The sequence below is a fragment of the Pygocentrus nattereri genome, chromosome 10 (genome assembly GCF_015220715.1).
Source record: "Pygocentrus nattereri isolate fPygNat1 chromosome 10, fPygNat1.pri, whole genome shotgun sequence".
Taxonomy (NCBI): domain Eukaryota; kingdom Metazoa; phylum Chordata; class Actinopteri; order Characiformes; family Serrasalmidae; genus Pygocentrus; species Pygocentrus nattereri.
The window spans coordinates 29,309,007-29,331,006 of NC_051220.1; the positions used below are offsets into that span (position 1 = coordinate 29,309,007).

The following is a 22,000-nucleotide window of genomic DNA, read 5'->3' on the forward strand; positions in this document are numbered from 1 at the left end:
GAATTACTCATTTTGATGAGAACATTCACAAAAAACTTGCATTCTATGCTAGTAAGAGTGCTGCCCTGGTGCAGTCCCAGCATGACACCGTCAGGGGTAATAAATGAGTTTCAGGGTCATTTAGGCCACAATCAGTTCTGCCAGCTTCAGGGTGGCTGTCTGCAAACAGAGAGTTATGATGCTGGCTATTAAACCACAGCTGCGTTCATCTTTTTGACAGGAATAATCAGGATGCTGGAAATGCAGGAGCAGCAGCTAGTCCATCCTAAAAAATCCTGTCTAAAAAATCATACCATAGCTTCTTGTTTTAACCATCCTGTTTTTTTATGTTGGTGCCTATACAATGTGTCGCCAGTACACAGATAATATGTATAAAAGGAGAGGCTGTACATGTGGCAGATGTAACCCATAGTTACAGCCACTCGACAGCAGAGATGCAGCTGTGATATTCTAAGCTAATGTCCTTGCTTTCCCATAGCTGTATTCATCTTTTCTCATAGCTGTATTCATCTTTCATCTCGCATTCCCCCTGGCCTTCCCTCCCTTCCTCTGTGACGGGATTGTGCAGCTCTAGAGCAAGCTGAAATCTATTTCTGTCCCTGTATATTCTCCTCTGGCTGCTGCCAGCGAGCATAGCGTTGTCACGGTGATAGACATCTCCACCAGCCTCCCTCAGCCAATCAACACACCAGGTGTTTATGCCAAGAAACATGATCATTTTCCATTTCCTTCCCACTCCTCTTGTATGAGAGTAGAGGATTAGTAGCAGAGCCTAGTGAGGAGCACACAGTGAAAAATAGGACCCTTGGCAGTGGCACACTGATGATGGGAAATGCAGTGTTTAGCCTTGGAGGAGGGAACTGAACTAACAGAATGGATCCATCAAGGTGAGGAGGAAGATAAACTGAGTTTCGAGGCATGCTTGTGGAGAAGGAGCCTTATCAGATGAGTGGGGATATGTTTATATTTACTGTCATTTAGATACAATTAGCTTGTTTTGGGTAGCATTTGTTAATGAAATACATGAGGCCTCGGTCACGCACCAGTTGGAAGATACACATATGTATGTTTATCAATGGGTGCCTAAAGCTATTTTTACATCAATGAGTTTCTTCTTTACTCAAAACAAGACGTGATTAAAGACAGGGACGAGGATGGCAAGATTTATGCCTTACTAAGATCTTATGACTTGAATGACAACAATATTTGTGATTCTTAAATAGATAATTGCAGCATGCATTTATCATTTAGTAACTCAATGTTCACAAACTTGAAATAGTAAATTAAACATCTTAAAATATCATCTGGTGTCTAGCTTATAGTCCTTCAATCTACACTTTACAAGTTATTATCGAATAAAATAGCAACAATTACTAACATGACAACAATTCCAAAGTTTTGAACACTATTGCATTCCATTTATGGTCTGAACGAAGCCTTGTAATTTTATGTCTTTTTTTTTTTAAATGCCAGTCTCTTTCTGTGAAGTATTTCTACATCAGTAAGTTGCTTTTTTCCCCAAAACAGGACATGTGATTAAATACAGGGATGAGGATGCAAAGATTTATGCCTTACTAAGATCTAATGCCCAAAACTCTTGAGTTTCTCACATGCTATACATTTTTTATGCTTTGTAACCTTTGATTATATGTAAATCCTGCAACACTACAGTGCTCCGAACGCATGCTTTGGGAAATCAACCCAAATAAAATATTTGGTTTTACAGTTTTGCTTGCAAGACCTACTAATGTAGAACTCTATGGCAAGAGCATTGTGTGTTTCCATGGTGATGAGTGAACTGTGCTGCCAGATGACATCCAGCACCTGAAGGCATTTTCATGTTCATTTTTCTTGACCTTCTTGTGGTGTGAAATGCCTACAGAGAGAAGGAAAAAAAAGCATTGCCCCAGTCATGGACATCCTGCTTACATCCTACATACATTGACCAGACATTTTTGCACTTGTCCTACTAAATGGAAATTGAGAGCATTTCTCATAGCACTGACAGATGAAGCCTACTTGAGTGTGCTTCATTCAGTAGTTCAGTAGCACGGTTTGATCTGTGTGTACCCACTGGATGAGACAAAAGCATATGAAATACAGCAGAAATAGGCATTTAGTTGCCATGGGAACATTCATTTCTTCGCTCCACAGGATGAATGACATTTACAGTAGGCTATAATAAGGAGATTAAGGAGGGTATCTGCTTAGTCTACATTTAGATGCAATTAAACCTCTTTCAAATGTGATATATAATTCATGAAAAAGACATTATACACAGTAGCACATAGGTCTTTATTAGATGGTTGTATACAACTGTGTAGGCTACATACACTAGCATTCAAAAGCCTGGAAACACTGTTTTCAATAAAATAAAACTACTTTTATTGTGGATACATGCAGAATATGGTTCTTTAAAGGTGCTAGTACTCAAAATATTCACTGATTTCTACTCCAGAATGATAAACAGTTATATATAATTTTAAAATGATGACTGAGAAATCTGTGTAACAATGAGAATATAGTTATAATAGACATATAATAGAATAGCAGATAGCAGATAATGTATCAAGAAAGTTCTCTAAATATATAATTACAAAAAGCATTTCTCATTTAATAACTTGATGTTCTCAAACTTAAAATATTGAATAAAACATCTTAAAACACCTTCTTGTCTAGGTCTATGTGTCTATCTTATAATCCCTCAATCTACACTGTTTACGTTATTGAATAAAATAGCAACAAATACTAACCTTACAAATGATTTTAAACTTTTCAATGCTATTTCATGCTATATAGGGACTGAACAAAGCCTTAAATATGTTATTATATATAATTTGCTTTGATTAAAAGTTAAGAATAGTCTTTTTCCTCTCCTATAAAGTTATCACTTGGGAAATACATGTTTCATTACAACTCTGACAATGTATTACGTTGTTAATAGGTTCCAAGAGAGAGAGGATTTATTTGGCAAATTTGCCCAGCTCCATCCCTCCCCCCACCAAGCACTTTTTAACAGAAGAATTCATAGATTTGTACTTTTTTGAGCATTTTAAAAGAGAACCTATTGTGCTTTTCTGTTTTATTCTCTTTTCTTAGTGTGTTATGTTCTTACATATGTTATAGTTTCTGTGCATGTAAACGGTCTGGAAAGTCACAAAGCCCAAAGTACACACAAACGTCTCGTTGGAATTCCTGCCCTTTTCCTGTATTACAAGATGATGCAATCTCATACCACAATCCTTATTGCTTGCCTACTGGCAAGCTTGGAACTCCCTCATACTAGAGCTACAAAGTTCAAATTTACCACTCTGAGATGCGCTGTGCAGTATAGCTTGCAAAGGTGGCTTGATGGGCACACTGTGCCCATCAAGAGGCAGAGCTCAAAGACACAGGAGCTCTAACAGAAAGTTTCAGACAGAGGGTAAATAGAGATCTACAGTATGAGTAAATTAATGAGTTTATGGAACACTGAAGCATGTAAATCTATTCTAGTAGATGCCCAAAATAAAATTATGAACACTGAAAACAGTTAAAATAGCTCCCCTTTAAGTGACTGCTTTTGCTTTAGTACAGTTAGATGTTAGGAATTCTACATTTCTGCCATATTTTCTAACTGTGCCCGGTTATAATTCCATACGCATCCACAGTTGATATGAATTTCTGTTCACCATCACCACACCCTCTCATGGTGTGCTGAGAAACAGCTTAACGCTTGCTGTCTTGGTTGACTGATTCTTGGTTGAATACTTTCAAGTAGATTGTAACTGAAGTAGAATTATAAATCACACTGAGCATTAAAATGAGTCACCATATATGTAGACAGCATATTTTATACCAGCATTGTGGCTGCTATAGACATGGTGATCAGGCTTTGTCTGTACACTGCCTGCTACAGTAAGGACATTCCAGTCTGTGCGTGTGTGTGTGTGTGCATGCGTGTGTGTGTGTGTGTGTGTAAGTGGGGGGGGTGGTATCGAATCACATGTAGATGGTCAGCAGCAGTGTGGTGTGCCTGAGACAGTGGAAAAGCCAGGCGGTGAGGCGGACCCAGTGGGACAGACCATCATATTTATAGAGAGAGACGAGAGGCTTGACCTTCACTGCTCATTGAGGATCAGCCATTTCAGGGCAATCCCTCCTCATACTCAACACTACAGAACCAAAATCCACTGAACTGCAGCATCATATGTGTTGAGAGTGATGCTTTGATTCTATGAAGATCAGTTCATATATGTTTTACATGATCTTGATTTTCAATGTAACTGCCAATGGTTTCCCACTGGTCTACTTAAATGACCATTTTTGTAACTCTTAAGATTAGAATTTAGCTATCTTTGCCGTTGTTTAAGAACTACTGACAAGTGGTACTAGATAATGAAATCATTTGACTCAAAACCATTTGTTAGAATCATAAATCTGCAGTAGGGCAGCACAGGGAAAAACCTGTTGTGGGGTCAGATGTAACGCAGACTTTTCATCAGGCTAAACTTCATGTGGTTAAAATTCATGAACTTCTTGCTTCTTTAGTTTAGTTCCAATGCTAAACCAAATCAAAATCTGGATAACAAACATGAACTAAACTAAACTGATTGATCACATCTGGGGTAGGCCAAGTGGAAAATTACAACCCCAATTCCAATGAAGTTGGGACATGTAAAACATAAATAAAAACAGAATACGATGATTTGCAAATCGTTTTCAATCTATATTCAAATGAATACAGTACAAAGACAAGATATTAATGTTCAATGTTTTTTGCAAATATTCACTCATTTTGAATTTGATGCCTACAACACATTCCAAAAAGAAGTTGGGACAGGGGCAACAAAAGACTGGGAAAGTTGAGGAATGGTAAAAAAAAACCTGTTTGGAACATTCCATAGGTGAACAGGTTAATTGGAAACAGGTGAGTTTCATGATTGGGTGTAAAGGGAGCATCCCTGAAAGGCTCAGTCATTCACAAGCAAGGATGGGGTGAGGTTCACCACTTTGTGAACAACTGCGTGTTAAATAGTCCAACAGTTTCAGAACAACGTTTTGCAATGTGTAATTGGATTTCATCATCTACAATCCATAATATCATCAGAAGATTCAGAGAATCTGGAGAAATCTCTGCAAGTAAGCGGCAAGGCAGAAAACCAACACTGAATGCCCATGACTGCATTAAAAACCCACATCATTTTGTAACGGATATTACCACATGGGCTCGGAACACTTCAGAAAACCATTGTCAGTGAACACAGTTCGTCGCTCCATCTACAAGTGCAAGTTAAAACTCTGCCATGCAAAGCGAAAGCCATATATCAACAACACCCTGAAATGCCGCCAGCTTCTCTGGGCCCAAGCTCATCCAAGATGGACTGACGCAAAGTGAAAAACTGTCCTGTGGTCTGACGAGTCCAAATTTCAAATTGTTTTTGGAAATCATGGAAGTCGTGTCCTCCGGGCCAAAGAGGAAAAGGGCTGTCCAGATTGTTATCAGCACAAAGTTCAAAAGCTAGCATCTCTGATGGTATGGGGGTGTGTTAGTGTCCATGGCATGGGTAACTTACATCTGTGAAGGCACCATTAATGCTGAAAGGTACATACAGGTTTTAGAGCAACATATGCTGCCATCCAAACAACGTCTTTTTCAGGGATGTCCCTGCTTATTTCAGCAAGACAATGCCGAGCCACATTCTGCACATGTTGGGTTACTGCACTTCATAGTAAAAGAGTGCGGGCACTAGACTGGCCTGCCTGCAGTCCAGACCTGTCTCCCATTGAAAATGTATGGCGCATTATGAAGCGCAAAATACGACAACGGAGACCTTTGTTGAGCAACTGAAGTTGTACATCAAGCAAGAATGGGAAAGAATTCCACCTACAAAGCTTCAACAATTAGTGTCCTCAGTTTTCAAATGCTTATTGAGTGTTGTTAAAAGAAAAAGTGATGTAACACAGTGGTAAACATGCTTCTGTCCCAACTTCATTGGAACGTATTGCAGGCATCAAATTCAAAATGAGTGAATATTTGCAAAAAACAAAGTTTATCCGTTTAAACATTAAATATCTTGTCTTTGTAGTGTATTCAATTGAATATAGGTTGAAAATGATTTGCAAATCATCGTATTCTATTTTTATTTGTTTTACACAACGTCCCAACTTCATTGGAATTGGGGTTGTATGTAAATCTGATTCTGTGCCAAAACATTCCCTCAAAGTACAACCTCACCCCCACATGGCGGGGTTAGTAAGCCAGCCAAAGTAAACAACAAGAGTGGGCCATATAAACCTTACAGTAATTTAAAACAGTTCATCTTTGGAAATGTTTCTCATAGACAGATTTATCAAAAATATACTTTAGATGTTATTTACTATTGATATTTACTGTTCTACTTTGTGGTCAAAAAAGTATTTGCCAGTATTTGACAGCAACCACCATCGAGTAATTATGATGATTGAATTTCACATACTTTTGTATTGAAAGGTGTCTGGAACATTTCTTTTTAATCTTTTGTTTTCATTTTAATTTGCATCAGAGATATGCATGTTGTTTATCTGAAAAGTTAATCTTACTGAAATATTTATAAGAAATGATTTTGCTAAAACGAAAACATGCTAGGTTATGCACCACTTCATAGATGTGATAAAATTTCATTAAAAAACTGAAAAAAGCTGAGACAAGCTTTTGTTATATTAGAAGGGTCTGTTACCTAAAGGGCCTAATCTTAACAGACTTGCATATAACATATACACAGCATCTGAATCATATCATATTATCTTAGTCCTTCCTAACTGTAGCTGCATCGAGTTGTTTTTCCTCATTGAAACTTAAGATGGTGGTCACAGCAGGTCCAATATTTTTAGTAGTGTAAACTGTATTGTGAATAAAAGTCAAGGTTGGAGATGCAGTGTAAATACTAACGATGAGCAGATTAAATGGTTCTCTTTGAGTACTTTATAAAAACATGCCAGTACATCATGAATCAGTCGGGTGGAATGACCACACAGAATAGTATTCATTTAGAATGTACACCGTTGGCAACTTGTTAATACTAGTTGAGGACTGTGACAAAATGCAGCTGGTCCTGTCACGTACCAGAACTTTTAAAGTCCTTACTGTTCTTTTGCTTAGTCTTTCTGTAAACTTTCTGTAAATGTTGTTTAAAACAGACTGAGACAAACTAGATCCAGCTTTATTGGGGTAAATGCTTATCTATATGGGAACAGTGGAGTGAGTGATCTGTGTGCACTGCTTTCTGCTGCTTCAAAAGTGGCCTCCAGTGTTGGCTGTTGCATAACCCCTTCACAGGGCCCCTTTGCTATTTTTGTTCCTGGATACACGTCTCAGTGAGGTATTTTCTGTGGTGACTCGCTTACATCAGTAGGTCTTATAGTGTACTCTCAATAAGCAAGAAGTGGATCATTAATGGGATATATATTTGGCTTTTTTGGCTTTATAAAGGCTGGTCTTGTGGGTCATATACTGGAATATGACAGACAGGAATTATGAGGGGAGTTGGATATGACTGGAGATATTGGACAAGGCTGTTTTTGAGCACCAGGTTTGTAGCTTGATGACAATCGTTGTGTTTGATGTTTTAGCTGTGCTTGCTGAAGGGTGACTCGCCGGCTTGAGTCTGTCCTTGACTGCTTGTGTAATGACCCATCATGCGGTCCTCTCCTGGGTGAGATGCCGCTGTAGTTTTCAGCTGCACGACTGCTCTATTTTACGAGTTGCCATGCTTTGGCTCTTCTGGCTACTGATATGGTGGGGGGCTGATACATGACGTAATGACATTCCCCCGAGTCTGGCAATATTTTCCTGTGACTTGCTATTGCAATGTTGTTTCACTCTTGACGTTGTTGCTGATGGTGTCAAAAGCATAAGTGTGGGAATGGTGTCCAAATGAAAAGCCATAACTGTTGGTCAAACTTTTACTCTTTCCAGTCATAAACTCTTAGGACACTCTCAGAACTTGTTTAGATGTTCACAACATTAATGAAAAAGCACAGTTAAACATGGTGAACTGTAATGATTTCTTCATATATTATGTGATTGAAAAGATCTTACCTGTCTTTCTATGATTCCTTGTTTCTGATACACCATCATCGTCTTCACTCATGCATCCACTCACTCATTCATCTTCGAGTACAGAGGGAAACCCAAGAATGAGGTTAGAGTGACCTTGAGACGGGCACACTCTGATTGGTGACTCCTGTCGCCCCTCATCAATGGTCACACCACCCCCATTATGCTTCAGGCTGGACATTTGAAAAGTATTTCGATCTAGTGAAGTGACACAGTGACAACATTGTAAAGTAGACTGAAGGAAGTGCTTTCTGATACAATGGTGAGAAGCCTTTGGATGTCCTAATTAAGATGAGCTCAGAGGTCTGAACCAGATAATCTTATATAACCTCATTAAAGTCACATTGTGGTATGTGAGGAGATGAATTATGTGTAAACGTTGAACTGCTCTCCTGATATGCCAACCAAGTGTAATTAACTGCAGTAACTGTAGTATGGAAAAGGACACTGTTTAGATTGCAGTTACACAACTATAGATCAACACTTTGCTGTTTAGACAGTACTGTTATTTTTTTAGGTTTGTTTACTGCTCCATTACTGAAGTGAATGCATATTTACTACAGTAGCCCTACCAGCTATCAGCTGTAACCCTGGGTCAGAGGTATCAATTGTCTGTATTTGTATATCACTGTAGGCAATGAAAGTAAAAATGGTCTGATACTGTAACTATAGCTAACCTGTGATTCCATGCATTTTTTATTAATGTTATACTGCTACATCTAATAGACTATTAAGGTGAACCTCATCATAAATTTTTGCCTGTCCCCTTCTGATTTCTTCCATTTCTGAAAGGATACGATTTGAGACCCTCATACAAAATGAGGAAAACATAAGAGACAAAACAACCACTCGTTTCCAAAAAAGTTGGGATACTGTGCAAAATGTAGATGAAACACAATGCAATGATTGCAATAAAAGACTGGTAAACATGTTGCTAAAAACACTTGGTGGAACATCTCACAACTAATTAAGTTAATTGGCAACAGGTGAGTAACATGACTGGGTATAAAAAAAAGCATCCCAGACAGGCTGAGTCTTTCAGAAGAAAACACAATTAAACACAAAAGTTCACATACAATGTATACAGAAGTGCAAGTGCAAAACTCTACCATGCAAAGAAGAAACCTTAAAACAGGATCCAGAAATTTTGCCACTTTCTCTGGGCCCAGGCTTATTTGAGATGAACTGAGGCAAAGCAGAAAGTTATCCTGTAGTCTGATGTTTAAAAATTTGAAATTCATTTTGACACTGCGTCCTCAGGGCTAAAGAAGAGAGGGACAATCCAGCTTGTTATCAGCACACAGTACAAAGCATCTATGATGATATAGGGGTGTGTTAGTGCACATGACATGGGTGACTTGCCCATCTGTGAAGGCATCATTAATGCTGAACAATTTCAGCAAGACAGTGCCGAACCATATTCTGCACATATAACAGCAGCATGGCTCTGTAGTAAAAGAGTCCAGGTGCTAAACTGGCCTGCCTGCAGTATAGACCCATCACCCATTGAAAGCATTTGAAGCATTATGAAATGAAAAATATGACAAAGGAGACCCTGCACTGTTGTGCAGAAATCCTGTCTCAGACAAGAATGGGAAAACATTTCACTTTCAAAACTACAGCAATTGTTCTCCTCCATTTCCAAATGCTTATAGGGTGTTGTTAAAAGGAGAAGTAATGCAACACAGTTGTAAACATGTCCCTGTCCCAACTTATTTGAAAGCTCAGTTTCAACATTTGATATGCTGTCTTTGTACTGTTTTCAATTAAATATTAAATATTTCAATTAAATATTTAATTCAGCCATATCAGAGGGCTGCATAACCCAATCGCATGTGAGCTTCATGTCATGTACTGATGACCAGACTTTTCTCCTGCAGGGTTTTAGAGAACAGAATTCATGGATCCATCAGTTATGTTGCCCTGAAGCAGTAACACATCCCCACACCATCACACTACCACCACCATGTTTGACTGTTGGTTTGATGTTCTTATTATGGAATTCTCTGTTGGCTTTACATCATATGTAATGGAACAATTGTCTTCCACAGAATATTATTCCAAAATTCTTGTGGGATCATTAAAATGTTTTTTGGCAAATGTGAAACAAGGCTTTATGTTCCTCTTGGTTAGCAATGGTTTCACCTTGCAAAACTCCAATGGATGCCATTTTTGCCTAGTCCCTTCATAATGATGGAATAATGAATTCCTTATCTGAGGTGAGCGAGGCCTGAAGTTACTTAGATTTTGTCTGAGTTCTTAATGGATGAGTTGAGCTGTGCTCTTGGAGGAATTTTGGGAGGCCAAATGCTTCTGGGAGGATTCACCACTGTTCCAAGTCCTTTTGGAGATAATGGCTCTTACTGTGGTTCACTGGAGCCCCAGAGCCTTAGAAATGGCTTTGTAACTCTTTCCACATTAATTTGTTACAATAACATTTTTCTAATCTCTTTTGATTGTGGTGTAGTCTGCTTCACATTGAGTGAGTTTACATGCACTTAATCTGATAACTGCAGAAAATCGGATTTTGTCAGCAATCCGATCAACATGTTTACATGCTCTTGAGTAATTAGATAATGGGAAACTCCCAAGTCTACATGAGTCTGGCAATAATCAGATTTCTACTTAGCAACCAGCCAATAAACTTGAAGTTTAAACTTCAGAAGAAGACATGACGTAAATGTTACATAAAACTTAATCCTGGGTTTTGTTTTTAAACTTTGAACCACCTTACCTGAAAATATGAACATACATCTTGAAGGTAAAGGAGTATAGTGTTTACATGACCATTTGAATAATCGGATATTGTTGTGAACAATCAGATTATGATCAGATTATTGAGTGCATGTACACACTTTACATAATTTATGTTTAGATTCCAGAACCAGGCTGGCAGTAATCAAGTCTGGGTGTGTTTGGTTTAATTGATCCTAATTATCAACTAACATTAGTTGGGGGCAATTGCTGTTCACACAATGTTTAGTCATGTGGTTGTTAGATTCTGTCCACAGTTCTTATAAGTTTAGGGACCAGTTTCATCAGATTAAACCTAAACCTAAACTAAAATGCTTTTCAGTTGAAGGTGACCTTTAGGAGTGCAGTTTAGTATCAGGTTTATTCATTGTCTCTGAGAAACTAGCCATATAAGTTGATAGTTAATAAGTCACTCGGTCATGTTTCTGTTTGTATTTTTGAACAGGGTGTCTTAAAACAAAGACTGGGAACTATTTGGCTGTACATTTGTAAATGCACTTTTTCACTGGTAAAAGCAATACAAACTCTTCATGTTATGTGCAGGCCTTGGTATACTGATTAGTGGCATGAATGTTTTCATTTTTTCTTGCTTAATGAAAACTTCTTGGCTTTGCAGTTCAGATAGAATATCTCATGATATTCTCAAGCCTGAAAAAATGACAAAGATGATTCCTGCAGATAATCCATAGCAACTCTCTGATCTGGCAATGGTGAGTCTTCATGCTCTGTCTGTCCTTTTTGAATTATGTAAGCTTTTTGTTCACAGAAACATACTATAAACATTGATAGCATCTTATTGATAAGACACATTGATAGTTATCAACAAAATGCTTATGGAAATAATATGAGTATATTGTTTATATTGTTTTCCATAGATAACTCGGAGCTGGTATGCACGTCTAATTGCTCAGTGCTTTGAAGACACTTTCTGAAAAAGAAAAGCAGAGCTGAATATGGAAAGAAATTAATCCACATTTTTTTCTGAAAATTATGCTATCTGCCCTAAGACTGCGTCTATCCAAAGGAACCTTAGGCATTAATGGCACATAAAAGATACATTTGTTAAACCAAATTAAGTAGGACATTTGATTCTATCAGACATGATGCTTAACATGATAAAGTGAAGTAGCAAAAATGTAGCAAGCATAATTACTGATGATAAAAAAGTAACATTTGCATCATGGAGACTTCGGAATCCTCTACTGGAGGATGTTCTCAACAAGGAGACAGTTTGAGAGAACAAAAACATTCGGATGCTAACATGACTCAAAGAGGCCATATTCCGTGTTCTGAGGATGAAATACAACTGACAGAGAGAGCCCAGACAGGAGATATAAGGTCAGGTTCTAGTATGGAGATAATGACAGTGGGGTCAGAGGCTAGTCCCATCCTACAACCCAGTGAGCAGTATCCAATCCAAACCTGGAGGAAGACACCGAGTATCCCTCCTCCTGGCAAACGAGGGCTTCAGTCAGGGGTTGACTTGTTGTCAGAGTGTATGCACAAAAAAGAGCAGAAACCAAAGAAGACAGGAAAATATGTTTGCCACTACTGTGGGAGAGCTTGTGCCAAGCCCAGTGTGCTGAAGAAGCATATACGTTCTCACACGGGTGAGCGACCCTATCCTTGTATTCCTTGTGGTTTCTCCTTTAAAACTAAAAGCAATTTGTACAAACATAGAAAGTCTCATACGCATGCTGTCAAAGCAGGATTGGTTCCATTTTCAGAACAAGACAGTAAACATATTGGCATGGATGAAGAATTGGGAGTTGGAGAAGGGGAGATGCACTCTGATGCTGAGCAGAGCACTGACACAGACGAAGAGGGGACTGAAGACTTAGACAGAGAGAGTTCTATCCTGATGAAAGACAGAGAGGATGCTACACAAGAAGAGTCTGGTAAACCCATACAAAATGAAAATGTGATGACCTCTCAGAGTTCCTCAAAAAAGGAGGCTGTGTCACCATCTGGAAAAATATCTTTATGGCAGTTCAGAGAAATGATGCCACCTGCAATTGTCACTCAGGTGGACCAAGAAGCTGAGTCTTCCACCATCAAACAAAGACTTGCCCTTAGGCTCTCAGAGAAAAGAAGTCAGGAATCAGACCAGTCTCTCTCCCTCCCCAGTTCATACAGCAAAGGAAGCACTGACTCTGGTTACTTTTCGCGCTCAGAGAGTGCAGAACAGCAGTTTAATCAAGCAAGTGCAAGTGCCAAGTCATACCAAGAAATAATGTTTGGAAAGTGTTATAGACCAAGCTCCAAGCCAAGGCAATCAATCACTGTACAGACTTGCATGACAGACATAAATGATACTTCATCGAGTTTTATGATTAAATTGACCAAAGGCATGGTGCCTGGGGAAACTGCATCCCATTTGCACAGACGCAAAAAAGACCTAGTCAGATCAATCAAAATTGAATCAGACTCTTTTCAAGAAGATAACTATCAGGAAATCCCTGAAATGTTTCAAGGTAATGCAGAACTTTTGGAAAACCCACCAGAAAGTGGTTTACTTTTACGAAGCCACTCTCTTCCAGCCCCATCAGATTCCAACTTGAATGCGCCACAAGGACTAAGAAGTAGTAATTCTTTTGATGAGAGGATGACAAATGATGAAGTCTCCTATCGTGGGTCAGTAGGCATGAGAAAACTTATGAGACAGGCTGCTTTTGAGCACTCTGCTCATGAAGGGCACACAGAATCAGATAACCACACTTCTCTGGTTTGTGGGCTGAACATTCACAAAGTAGATGACCAAAATTGTCCAGAATTTGAGAGATCCCTCATATTTCAAAGCCACCTGATTGAAAATGCCACAAGGAAACGTAGAAAGGGTAAGAATACCATGGAAGAGGAAGACTTTCTGACACAAAATAAGCCATCAGGCCTGCCTGAACTCTCAGGGGACCTTGATACAAAGCAAGATATTCATGATGCTACATATACTGACACAGAGAGAAGGGCTGGCAGCAATGTTATCTCTGTAATTCAACACACAAACTCATTAAGCAAGCTAAGCTCTGCAGAAAAATCCACTGACTTTCATCAATTTGATAAAAGTAACTTTTACCAATTATCAGAAAAGGAGCAAATTAAAGAAAGACACAAAACTGATCTTCTCATTAAATCTGGAAAAACAGAGAAGCAATGGGGTGGCAGTAATTTGCTATACCAAAGGTCTTACCTATCTAAACAACTTGCATCTCAGTCTGGTATACAAGTTCCTGAGATAAGAGTTACTGAGGAGCCTGACAGACCAGAAAAGCTACTAGATGTGCAGGTGAAACCAAAGGAAAAACATGGAGAGGAATTCCAGTGGCCTCAGAGGAGTGAAACCTTATCAAAATTCCCAGTTGAAAAGCTACCTCCGAAAAAGAAACGTTTGCGATTAGCTGAGATGGAATGTTCCTCTGGTGAATCTAGCTTTGAATCTGCTTGTACTGGTCTTTCCAGAAGCCCAAGTCAAGATAGTAATTTGTCTCACAGCTCAAGTTTCTCTCAATCACTCGACAGAGAGGAGAATATTAACATTGCATCTCCAGCTAAATCAGATGAATTTAGTAGGCCTTTGGAGTTCTTAGCAGTGCCAGGGGGCTCACTAAGTCATCACAGAGAGATGAGACGCTCTGCATCAGAACAGGCACCCTGCAATTTACCCTTGGAGTTACCAGAAATTAGAAGCCAGTCCTTTGACTATGGCAACCTTTCTTCTTCATCCAGTTCTATGCAAAGTGACATCTATGCCAGTGCATACAGATATCAGGAGAGAAGAAGAGGCTACTTGGTTAGACAGGCGTCTTTGAGTGGCGATCCAGAGATTATAACACGTGATAAATCTTTTGATATTAATATTATTCAAGGCAGCTCAGATCCAGTTGAGATAGGAAGGAGAGCGTCTTCACCAGACAAACCTTTTTTCATGGAAGGGGGCTCTGTTGGCATTGAGAAAGGCATGAGGCATTCCTTGATGCATGGAAGTTTCTCTCCACAGTTAATTTCAACAGATTTGTCTTGCAAGCCAGTGCAAATCCCATGTCATAAACCGATTCATCTTTCCCAGACTGTACAAAAACATGAACTTCATGGTCTAAAGCAGAAAATAAAGAAAGATCCTGAAGATCCAAAACCATCTGAGGATCCCAGAATTGCCCTGACTGATATACCAAAAGATCATCCACAGAGCATCACCAATGTCTTGTCAACAATAGCAGTTCTTTCACAAGCTCAGCCTGCTTTAACCAGTCAGAGATCATGTGGTTTGCTGGTTCCTGTCAGAATTCAGATGCAAGTGCCATGCTACGGAAATATCACATACACAAACATATCTCATATTCTGGATTCTCAGAATTCCATTAACTTAGGAAACAGTAATGTCACATCCCAAAATCAACTTGCAAACATCACAGCACAGCATAGGATAGATTTTGATCTATCTCAAATATCAGGACACTCCAGAGGACTGCTGCACAACCCACAATTATCACCTGCAAAGCTTAATACAGGCATACCACTGTCTTTGACCTCTAGAACCATCTCAACCACAGAGGCCCCAAGTGGTGGAGCAAACAAGCGAATGCTTTCTCCTGCAAGTAGCACTGAGCTCTTCATTGAAGCAAAGCAGCAAAAACGAGTCAAAGAAGAGAAAATGTATGGCCAGATTGTGGAAGAACTGAGTGCTGTAGAGTTAGGACATCCTACAGGGGGACAGGAGAAATTCAAAAAGGAGAGCCAGTCAACAAACATTCAGGACCCATCAGTATCTGTCGAAGAGATGGATACGGAAGACCCCAATATTGATCTTCACCGAAAGGCAGGGTTACCGTTGTCCAGCAGTTTTTCTCAAGAATCAATCAATAATTTGCCAATGCCAGTGCAAACTGCCACTACTCAAGGTTATGTGGTCCCTGCATTGCCCAGAGATATTGCCAGTGCTTGGATACTTTCGCAATTTCCAAGTCTTCACACAACAACCTGTATGAGCTGGTGTTATCTCAATTCTCCTAAGCCAAACAGCACTCAGACATCTCCTCATTTCTCAGTGTATGCCTCTTGGTTTGTGAGATGCCATAATCCAAATCCACCCAATCTAAGCACTGGAATGGTTCTTGCTCTTCTCCGATCCAAACAGAAGGGCCAAAATACTACATATACAATTGCAGCTATGTATCAGCCGGGGGTACTTGTCACCTCCAACTTGTGGAATCAAAACCTGGAACAGGTTAGTTATTTTATCATTATTAATCTACTCAATAAACATGTAAAACATACATGTCAATATACAGTTTTACACTGTCATTTCATTTCACAGGGAACTGTGGAGAATAGAAGAGATGACATACATTATGACATCAGAAAGAAAGATGTCAGACAAAAAAGCAAAGACAAAGATGCTTCTGGAAAGCAAACAGAGCCTGTTCGAGTAAAGATTTTTGAAGGGGGGTGAGTAGCATCCTTGACAAAAATGTTTGTTGAATCATTCATCTTTTTTTAAAATAAATGTTTGTTGATGTACAGTAAATGTTTTCCTTTAAAGGTCTTCTCTGTATGTGGCTTCATCACTCAGGTACAAGTCAAATGAGGACTACGTGTATGTTAGGGGCCGTGGGCGAGGGAAGTACATTTGCGAAGAGTGTGGTATTCGTTGTAAGAAGCCTAGCATGCTGAAGAAACATATACGCACTCACACAGATGTGAGGCCTTATGTTTGCAAGTGCTGCAACTTTGCCTTCAAAACTAAAGGTTGATTTTACTGCATGTTAATATGAAATATTAGAAGTTGGTCTACATTAGTTTAGGGTTAATTTGAGGTTAAACAATACCTTGTCTTTTAAAGGGAATCTCACCAAGCATATGAAGTCAAAAGCTCACATGAAAAAATGCCTTGAGCTTGGGCTTTCACCCATTGCCATGGACAATACAGATGATGCAGGTGTGTCCTTTATCCCTTATAATTTTTTATATAGTCTGTTCCAGCATTTACTCTTTTCTAAAGTATACAAATGCAAACAATGTGTCATTACAACTGATCTCCAGGAGAGAACGGTCAGATCGTTTGATTCTATGTTTCTTTCAGATCACGAAGATGACATACAGAAAACCTCAGACATCAGACTGGAAGTAGAGACAACCATTAAACATCAATTCTCGGATGCAGATGACTCTGATGGTGGTGATGAAGATGGAGACGAACCAGATGATGAGGAGGATGATGAATATGATGGTGACTCCACACCCAGAACCATCTCCCGGAGCACAAGTCCTCAGCCTTTCACAGTCAACAAGCCATCTCCCTCCAGCTGTTCCACCAAAAGCTTGGACACAGGAAACAATCCTAAGGAAAGATATGAGGCCTGTTCTCTTGGTAGTGAGGATGATCTACCTCTAGAACAAGCAAGTAGCTCTTTTGATCCCTGCCCACCTCATTTGCTTTCACCTTGTTGGGATTCACCTCATCAAAGGTATATATGTCCAAGGGGGGATCTGTCACCACAAGGTCATTTGTCTCCAGGGAAAGATCCTCCTTTGAGGGCCATCTCACCAAGGAGGGACCTAAACATTAGAGGAGATCTCTCACCCATTCGCCAGCTCTCACCTGTAAGACCCATGTCACCAGGGACAGACGTATCTAGGCATCGAGCAACCTCCCCGCGTGGTCGGCACAGAGGCATGCTCAAGGCTACATCCCCACGCAGAGGGTCCTACCAGCACAGAGCCTACTTAGATCAAGGCAGGGGAATGAGATTAGAAGCTTCTCCTCTAAGACAACCCATTGGAATGCACCCAGAAATGGTATGTAACTTCAAATTATTGGATTTAAAGGTTCTAATAGTGGATGGCATTGGTGATAATGAATGATTATTTCTAGTTTTTAATTGATAATATCAGTAGTCATTTAATCAGAGTTTAATAATAAACTTGTAATTATGTTTATTACAGGACCAGCATGAAGGCATTCTTCAAAATCTTTATGTCAGCGACTGCCTTTGCAGTAATAATGATGCATCCACTTTGTCCCGCCAAGACATCTTCAGCCATTTGCCTTTACACTCTCAACGGCAGGTACCAACTCCCATCTCAATGGTTCCTATTGGAGGGTTAAGAATGCCCTCTGTATCACCATCTGGTGCTGCTATAGACAGACACTCTCAGTCACTACCACAGGCAGGCATATCAGAGAGGGCTAATTCCAGCCAAACGTCAGTTCCTGTTCCTGGACCTGGAATAAGCAACCCATCTTCTCAGAAGAAAGAGAAACCACCCTCCTGCATTGGTCTTGCCAGCAAAGACATGAAGCAAGAGCAGAGTGTTCATATCTGTGCAGAGGCTATTGCCTCCCTCAGGATCACTTCAGAGGATATAATTGAAAATCCTCTAAAAAGCTGATTCACACAGCTTTGTACAAAACATTTGGTTATGTCAAGCTAACATAAAGCTCAGAGGATGACTGAGAAGCTATGGTTTTGGTAAGGTGCAATATATGGCATAAACAAATTATGAGTATATGCATACACTTTTGCATACACATGCACAACACCACATTTAGGTCAGACTGCCATATTGGTCTCAAATTTCTGTAAACCTCATGTTGTTCACTAATGCATATAAGGCCATATGAAACATACATATGCAGTTCACAAACACAGAACATGAGGTCAATATTTAATATTTGAATAGCAGAAGCTGCATTTTGTAAACTGTTTCTATTTTTTCAGCAACTTAAAAGTACCTTTACTTTACAAATCAGCTGCATCATTGAAGTCACCCCATCTGATCGGCTTGTGCCTTTTTAGAATTTTTTGCCTATGCCTCAGTGAGACAGAATTGTTGGATGTATTGTTAATGCAGTGAATACAGTGTTAAGTCAACCTGATCAGAGGTACTGTTGATGCTTTTGAAATTGCACTTAATTAACATTTTACAGTTTGAATATTGCATTCAACAGTGCTACGATATTGCTTGGTATATAGCTGTACATGTTATGTTTGCTAGTGCAACTTTAAAATGTAGTTACATTTTGTGCAATTGAAATTTTTAATTGGAATGTGAATTTCTTTTTATTTAAAGCTTTAGCTTTTCTGAAAGTTGTACACCTTTCCCCCTTGTTTAATCTTTATACTTTCAGCACTTATGCAACAAAGTGACATCTCTAGATGTTGTTCATGTAGTTTATCTTATGACAGCATATTATTGCTATGATAACCTAAAGTAATTAGTAAATGTTATGCATTTAGATGACTATTTAAAGCACTTTCTTATGAACTAATTGACTGATGCTGTGCAGTTGATATTTGGGCTATTTGGAGTCAATGTATGATTGATTTAATCAAATGGCACAACATTCCAGCCACTGTTAAGTCAATTATATGCACATAAATACATTAATATACATACAGTGTTGGATAGTAATGGATTGCATATGAATTAGATTATGTATTCAGGTTATGAAAAATGATGGCTTAATATTACTACATATGAACTAGATTATGCATTTGGGTAATTAGAAAAGTACATTACTTGAAATCAGCCCAGAATGCAGTTGACATTTTTTCTAATCATTACGTGATTACATTTTGAATTATGTTGACATAAATGAGATAATAATCAGGCATTATTCAAAAATATATATAAAAATGTTTATATTAAATATGAATACAATCACATTTTTGCACTGAAATTATAAATACTAATAATGTAGCTGACTAAAACATCTTTTTGTATTTGCATTGCCATTATACAATTAAGATAAATAAGCAAACTAAACCCCAAATCCAAAAACGTTGGGACAGTATGTGAAATGCTAATAAAAACAGAAAACAGTGATTAGTAAATTGCTGTATTAAGTTGTACTAAATTGAAAACCATACAAAACCACAACACTTTGTTTTAACTTATGAACTTCATTGTTCATTGCATGTTTATCACAGTGTTACATCATCTTTCCTTTTAGCAGCACCTAACATTTAGGGACTGAAGACAAACTAATCCACAAACTAAGCAGATTTTCTTTTGCCATTTCTTTGTTATATGTGCCATCAGCTGTGCAACCACACAGGACCTTTTTTGTTGTATTTTGAGCTTAAGAAGACACACATTTTCAAAGGGAGACAATTCTGGACTGCAGGCAGGCCAGAATACTACCCACAGTCCCTGCTTATGAAGCCAAGCAGTGATGTGACTTGGTGTTGTCATGTTGAAATAATGCTGTCATGTTTACATATATAATTGAGAGATTATCTCTAATATGAACGTTCCTGAAAAGGTGTCTAAAGGGGCAGCATATGTTGCCCAAAATATGTTCAGTGTTAATGGCGCCTTTTCTGGTAACAATCTGGATGGTCCTTTTCCTTTGGCCCAGAAAACACAACGTCCATTATTTATAGAATTATACAGAAAGGTTGACGTGTCAGACCAAAGTACAGATTTCCACTGTGCACCAGTCCATTTCAGATGAGAAAGCGCCCAGAAAGGTTAGCAGCTTATCTGCATATTGTTGACCTATGTCCTCCACAGTGCACAACAAATTACAGTCTTAACCTACATTTGTGCATGCAGTGATAAATATTGTTTATTTTAGTGCTTATTCACAAAATCTTTTTCAAAGTATTCTCGAGCCCATGTGATGCACAGCTATCTGTGGGGGCTGTTGAGATGAAATCACGAGCATTCATCTGTGGTTTTCGGGCTTGTCTTTTACGCAGAGTTCTTTTGAAATCTTTTCAAGAAATTATGCACATAGAGGGTGAAAGACCTAATATCCTTGCAATCTCTAGATGAAGAATGTTATTCATGATGTTTTTTTTTTCATTATCTTTGCACTTTTGGTGAGCTACAACTCATCCTTGCCCATAAAGACCTTCCCTGGATGCTCCTTTTAAATTTAAGCATGATTGCATCAGTGGTTTATGATGTGAACATTTGAAAACCTTGCAAGTCTTTAACTGATTTTGTGCCAACTTTTTTGGAACATTTTGCAAGAATCAACTTCAATTTCAATGTATATTCACAAAAATATAAGGTAAAACAGTAAATATCTTTGTACTGTTTTAAGTTGAAGTACATTTATAAATCACATCTTTCTTTGCTTATTTTATATATTTTACCTACAGTCCAAACTTTTTTGGAATTGGGTTTGTAAAAGTAATTAAAATTTCATTGATTAGAATCGACTTTCTAGTAATCAACAAGATTTTCATTAATTTTCAGTGCCTGATTGTTTTCTAAGTAATCTATCCAACACCACACACACACACACACACACACACACACACACACACACACACACACACACACCATCATGTACTGTAATTACTTTTTTCTAGTGTGTCCAGTGTGAAAACAGATGGACAAGAGGTTTGATGTCCTTATAGGTTTCTCTTGCCATCAAATGAGTTGAACCGTGTGTCTGTTTGATTGTATACAGTTTTAAAGTGGAATTTTTATTAAATGTCTCAAAAGGGAAGTATTATCAGTATCTTGCATTAGATCTACAGAGGAAATCTAGTAGCATGATAAAATTTTTTGGGACAAGAACAAAGTAATGTTTCTTTTCAGTGTTCACTTACAATATGCTATAGATGGAATTTATATTTGTTGTCGGGTATTAAAAACACTGAGATCATGATAAAGTTAGTTACGAGAAGGATGTTTCATGTCATGTTTACATAATAACTGATAGATAATTTTATTTCAACTAGTTTGAATGTATTTATGGCATTTGATATATCACAAAAGTCTGATATATATCTTACATGAACATCATTCACAAATACTCAGAAATGTTTATTTATTGCCCATAAAGGCAGCTGATCTCTCTGTGATATTGAGTTTTTTGTTGTCCTTCTTCTGAATACAAGATGTCCATTAGGAATGGAAAAAAGGTATATTAAAGTTCTATGATCAGCATTTGTCAGCAATGCTCTTACCTCAAATTACTTACAAATAAAAGTTTAATAAGGAAAGCTGAGCAACACTTTTTTCATTTAATATATTGCGACAGCACTTTGAGTTTATAAAGTTTGCCTTATACTTTCTTCCACTGAAAATGCATAAAATAATCCAGATTAAAAAAATAAAATAAAATCATATTGCCCTCACACAGGTGACATCCATCCCTAATACCTGTCTGTCACTGATTTGCAGGCACAGTGTTCACAAAAACTCAGAAGC

The 22,000-nt window shown here is 38.4% G+C and overlaps 1 protein-coding gene across 3 annotated transcripts; it reads left to right on the forward strand.

The window, feature by feature from the left end:
- The first annotated feature begins 760 nt into the window (after nt 1-760).
- hivep2b (HIVEP zinc finger 2b) lies at nt 761-21,736 on the forward strand. Of its 3 annotated transcripts, none has more exons than XM_037541854.1 (8): nt 761-887; nt 11,448-11,541; nt 11,707-16,052; nt 16,143-16,273; nt 16,368-16,573; nt 16,668-16,763; nt 16,908-17,623; nt 17,771-21,736. In XM_037541854.1, exons 3-8 carry the CDS (start codon nt 12,012-12,014, stop codon nt 18,215-18,217), a joined length of 5,637 nt encoding a protein of 1,878 aa, XP_037397751.1. In that variant the 5' UTR covers nt 761-887; nt 11,448-11,541; nt 11,707-12,011; the 3' UTR covers nt 18,218-21,736. The 3 variants fall into 3 exon arrangements, with proteins under 3 accessions (XP_037397751.1, XP_017555457.1, XP_037397752.1); XM_017699968.2 differs by having other exon boundaries at nt 16,398-16,573; XM_037541855.1 differs by lacking the exon at nt 761-887 and adding an exon at nt 7,325-7,550.
- Nucleotides 21,737-22,000: the final 264 nt, after the last annotated feature.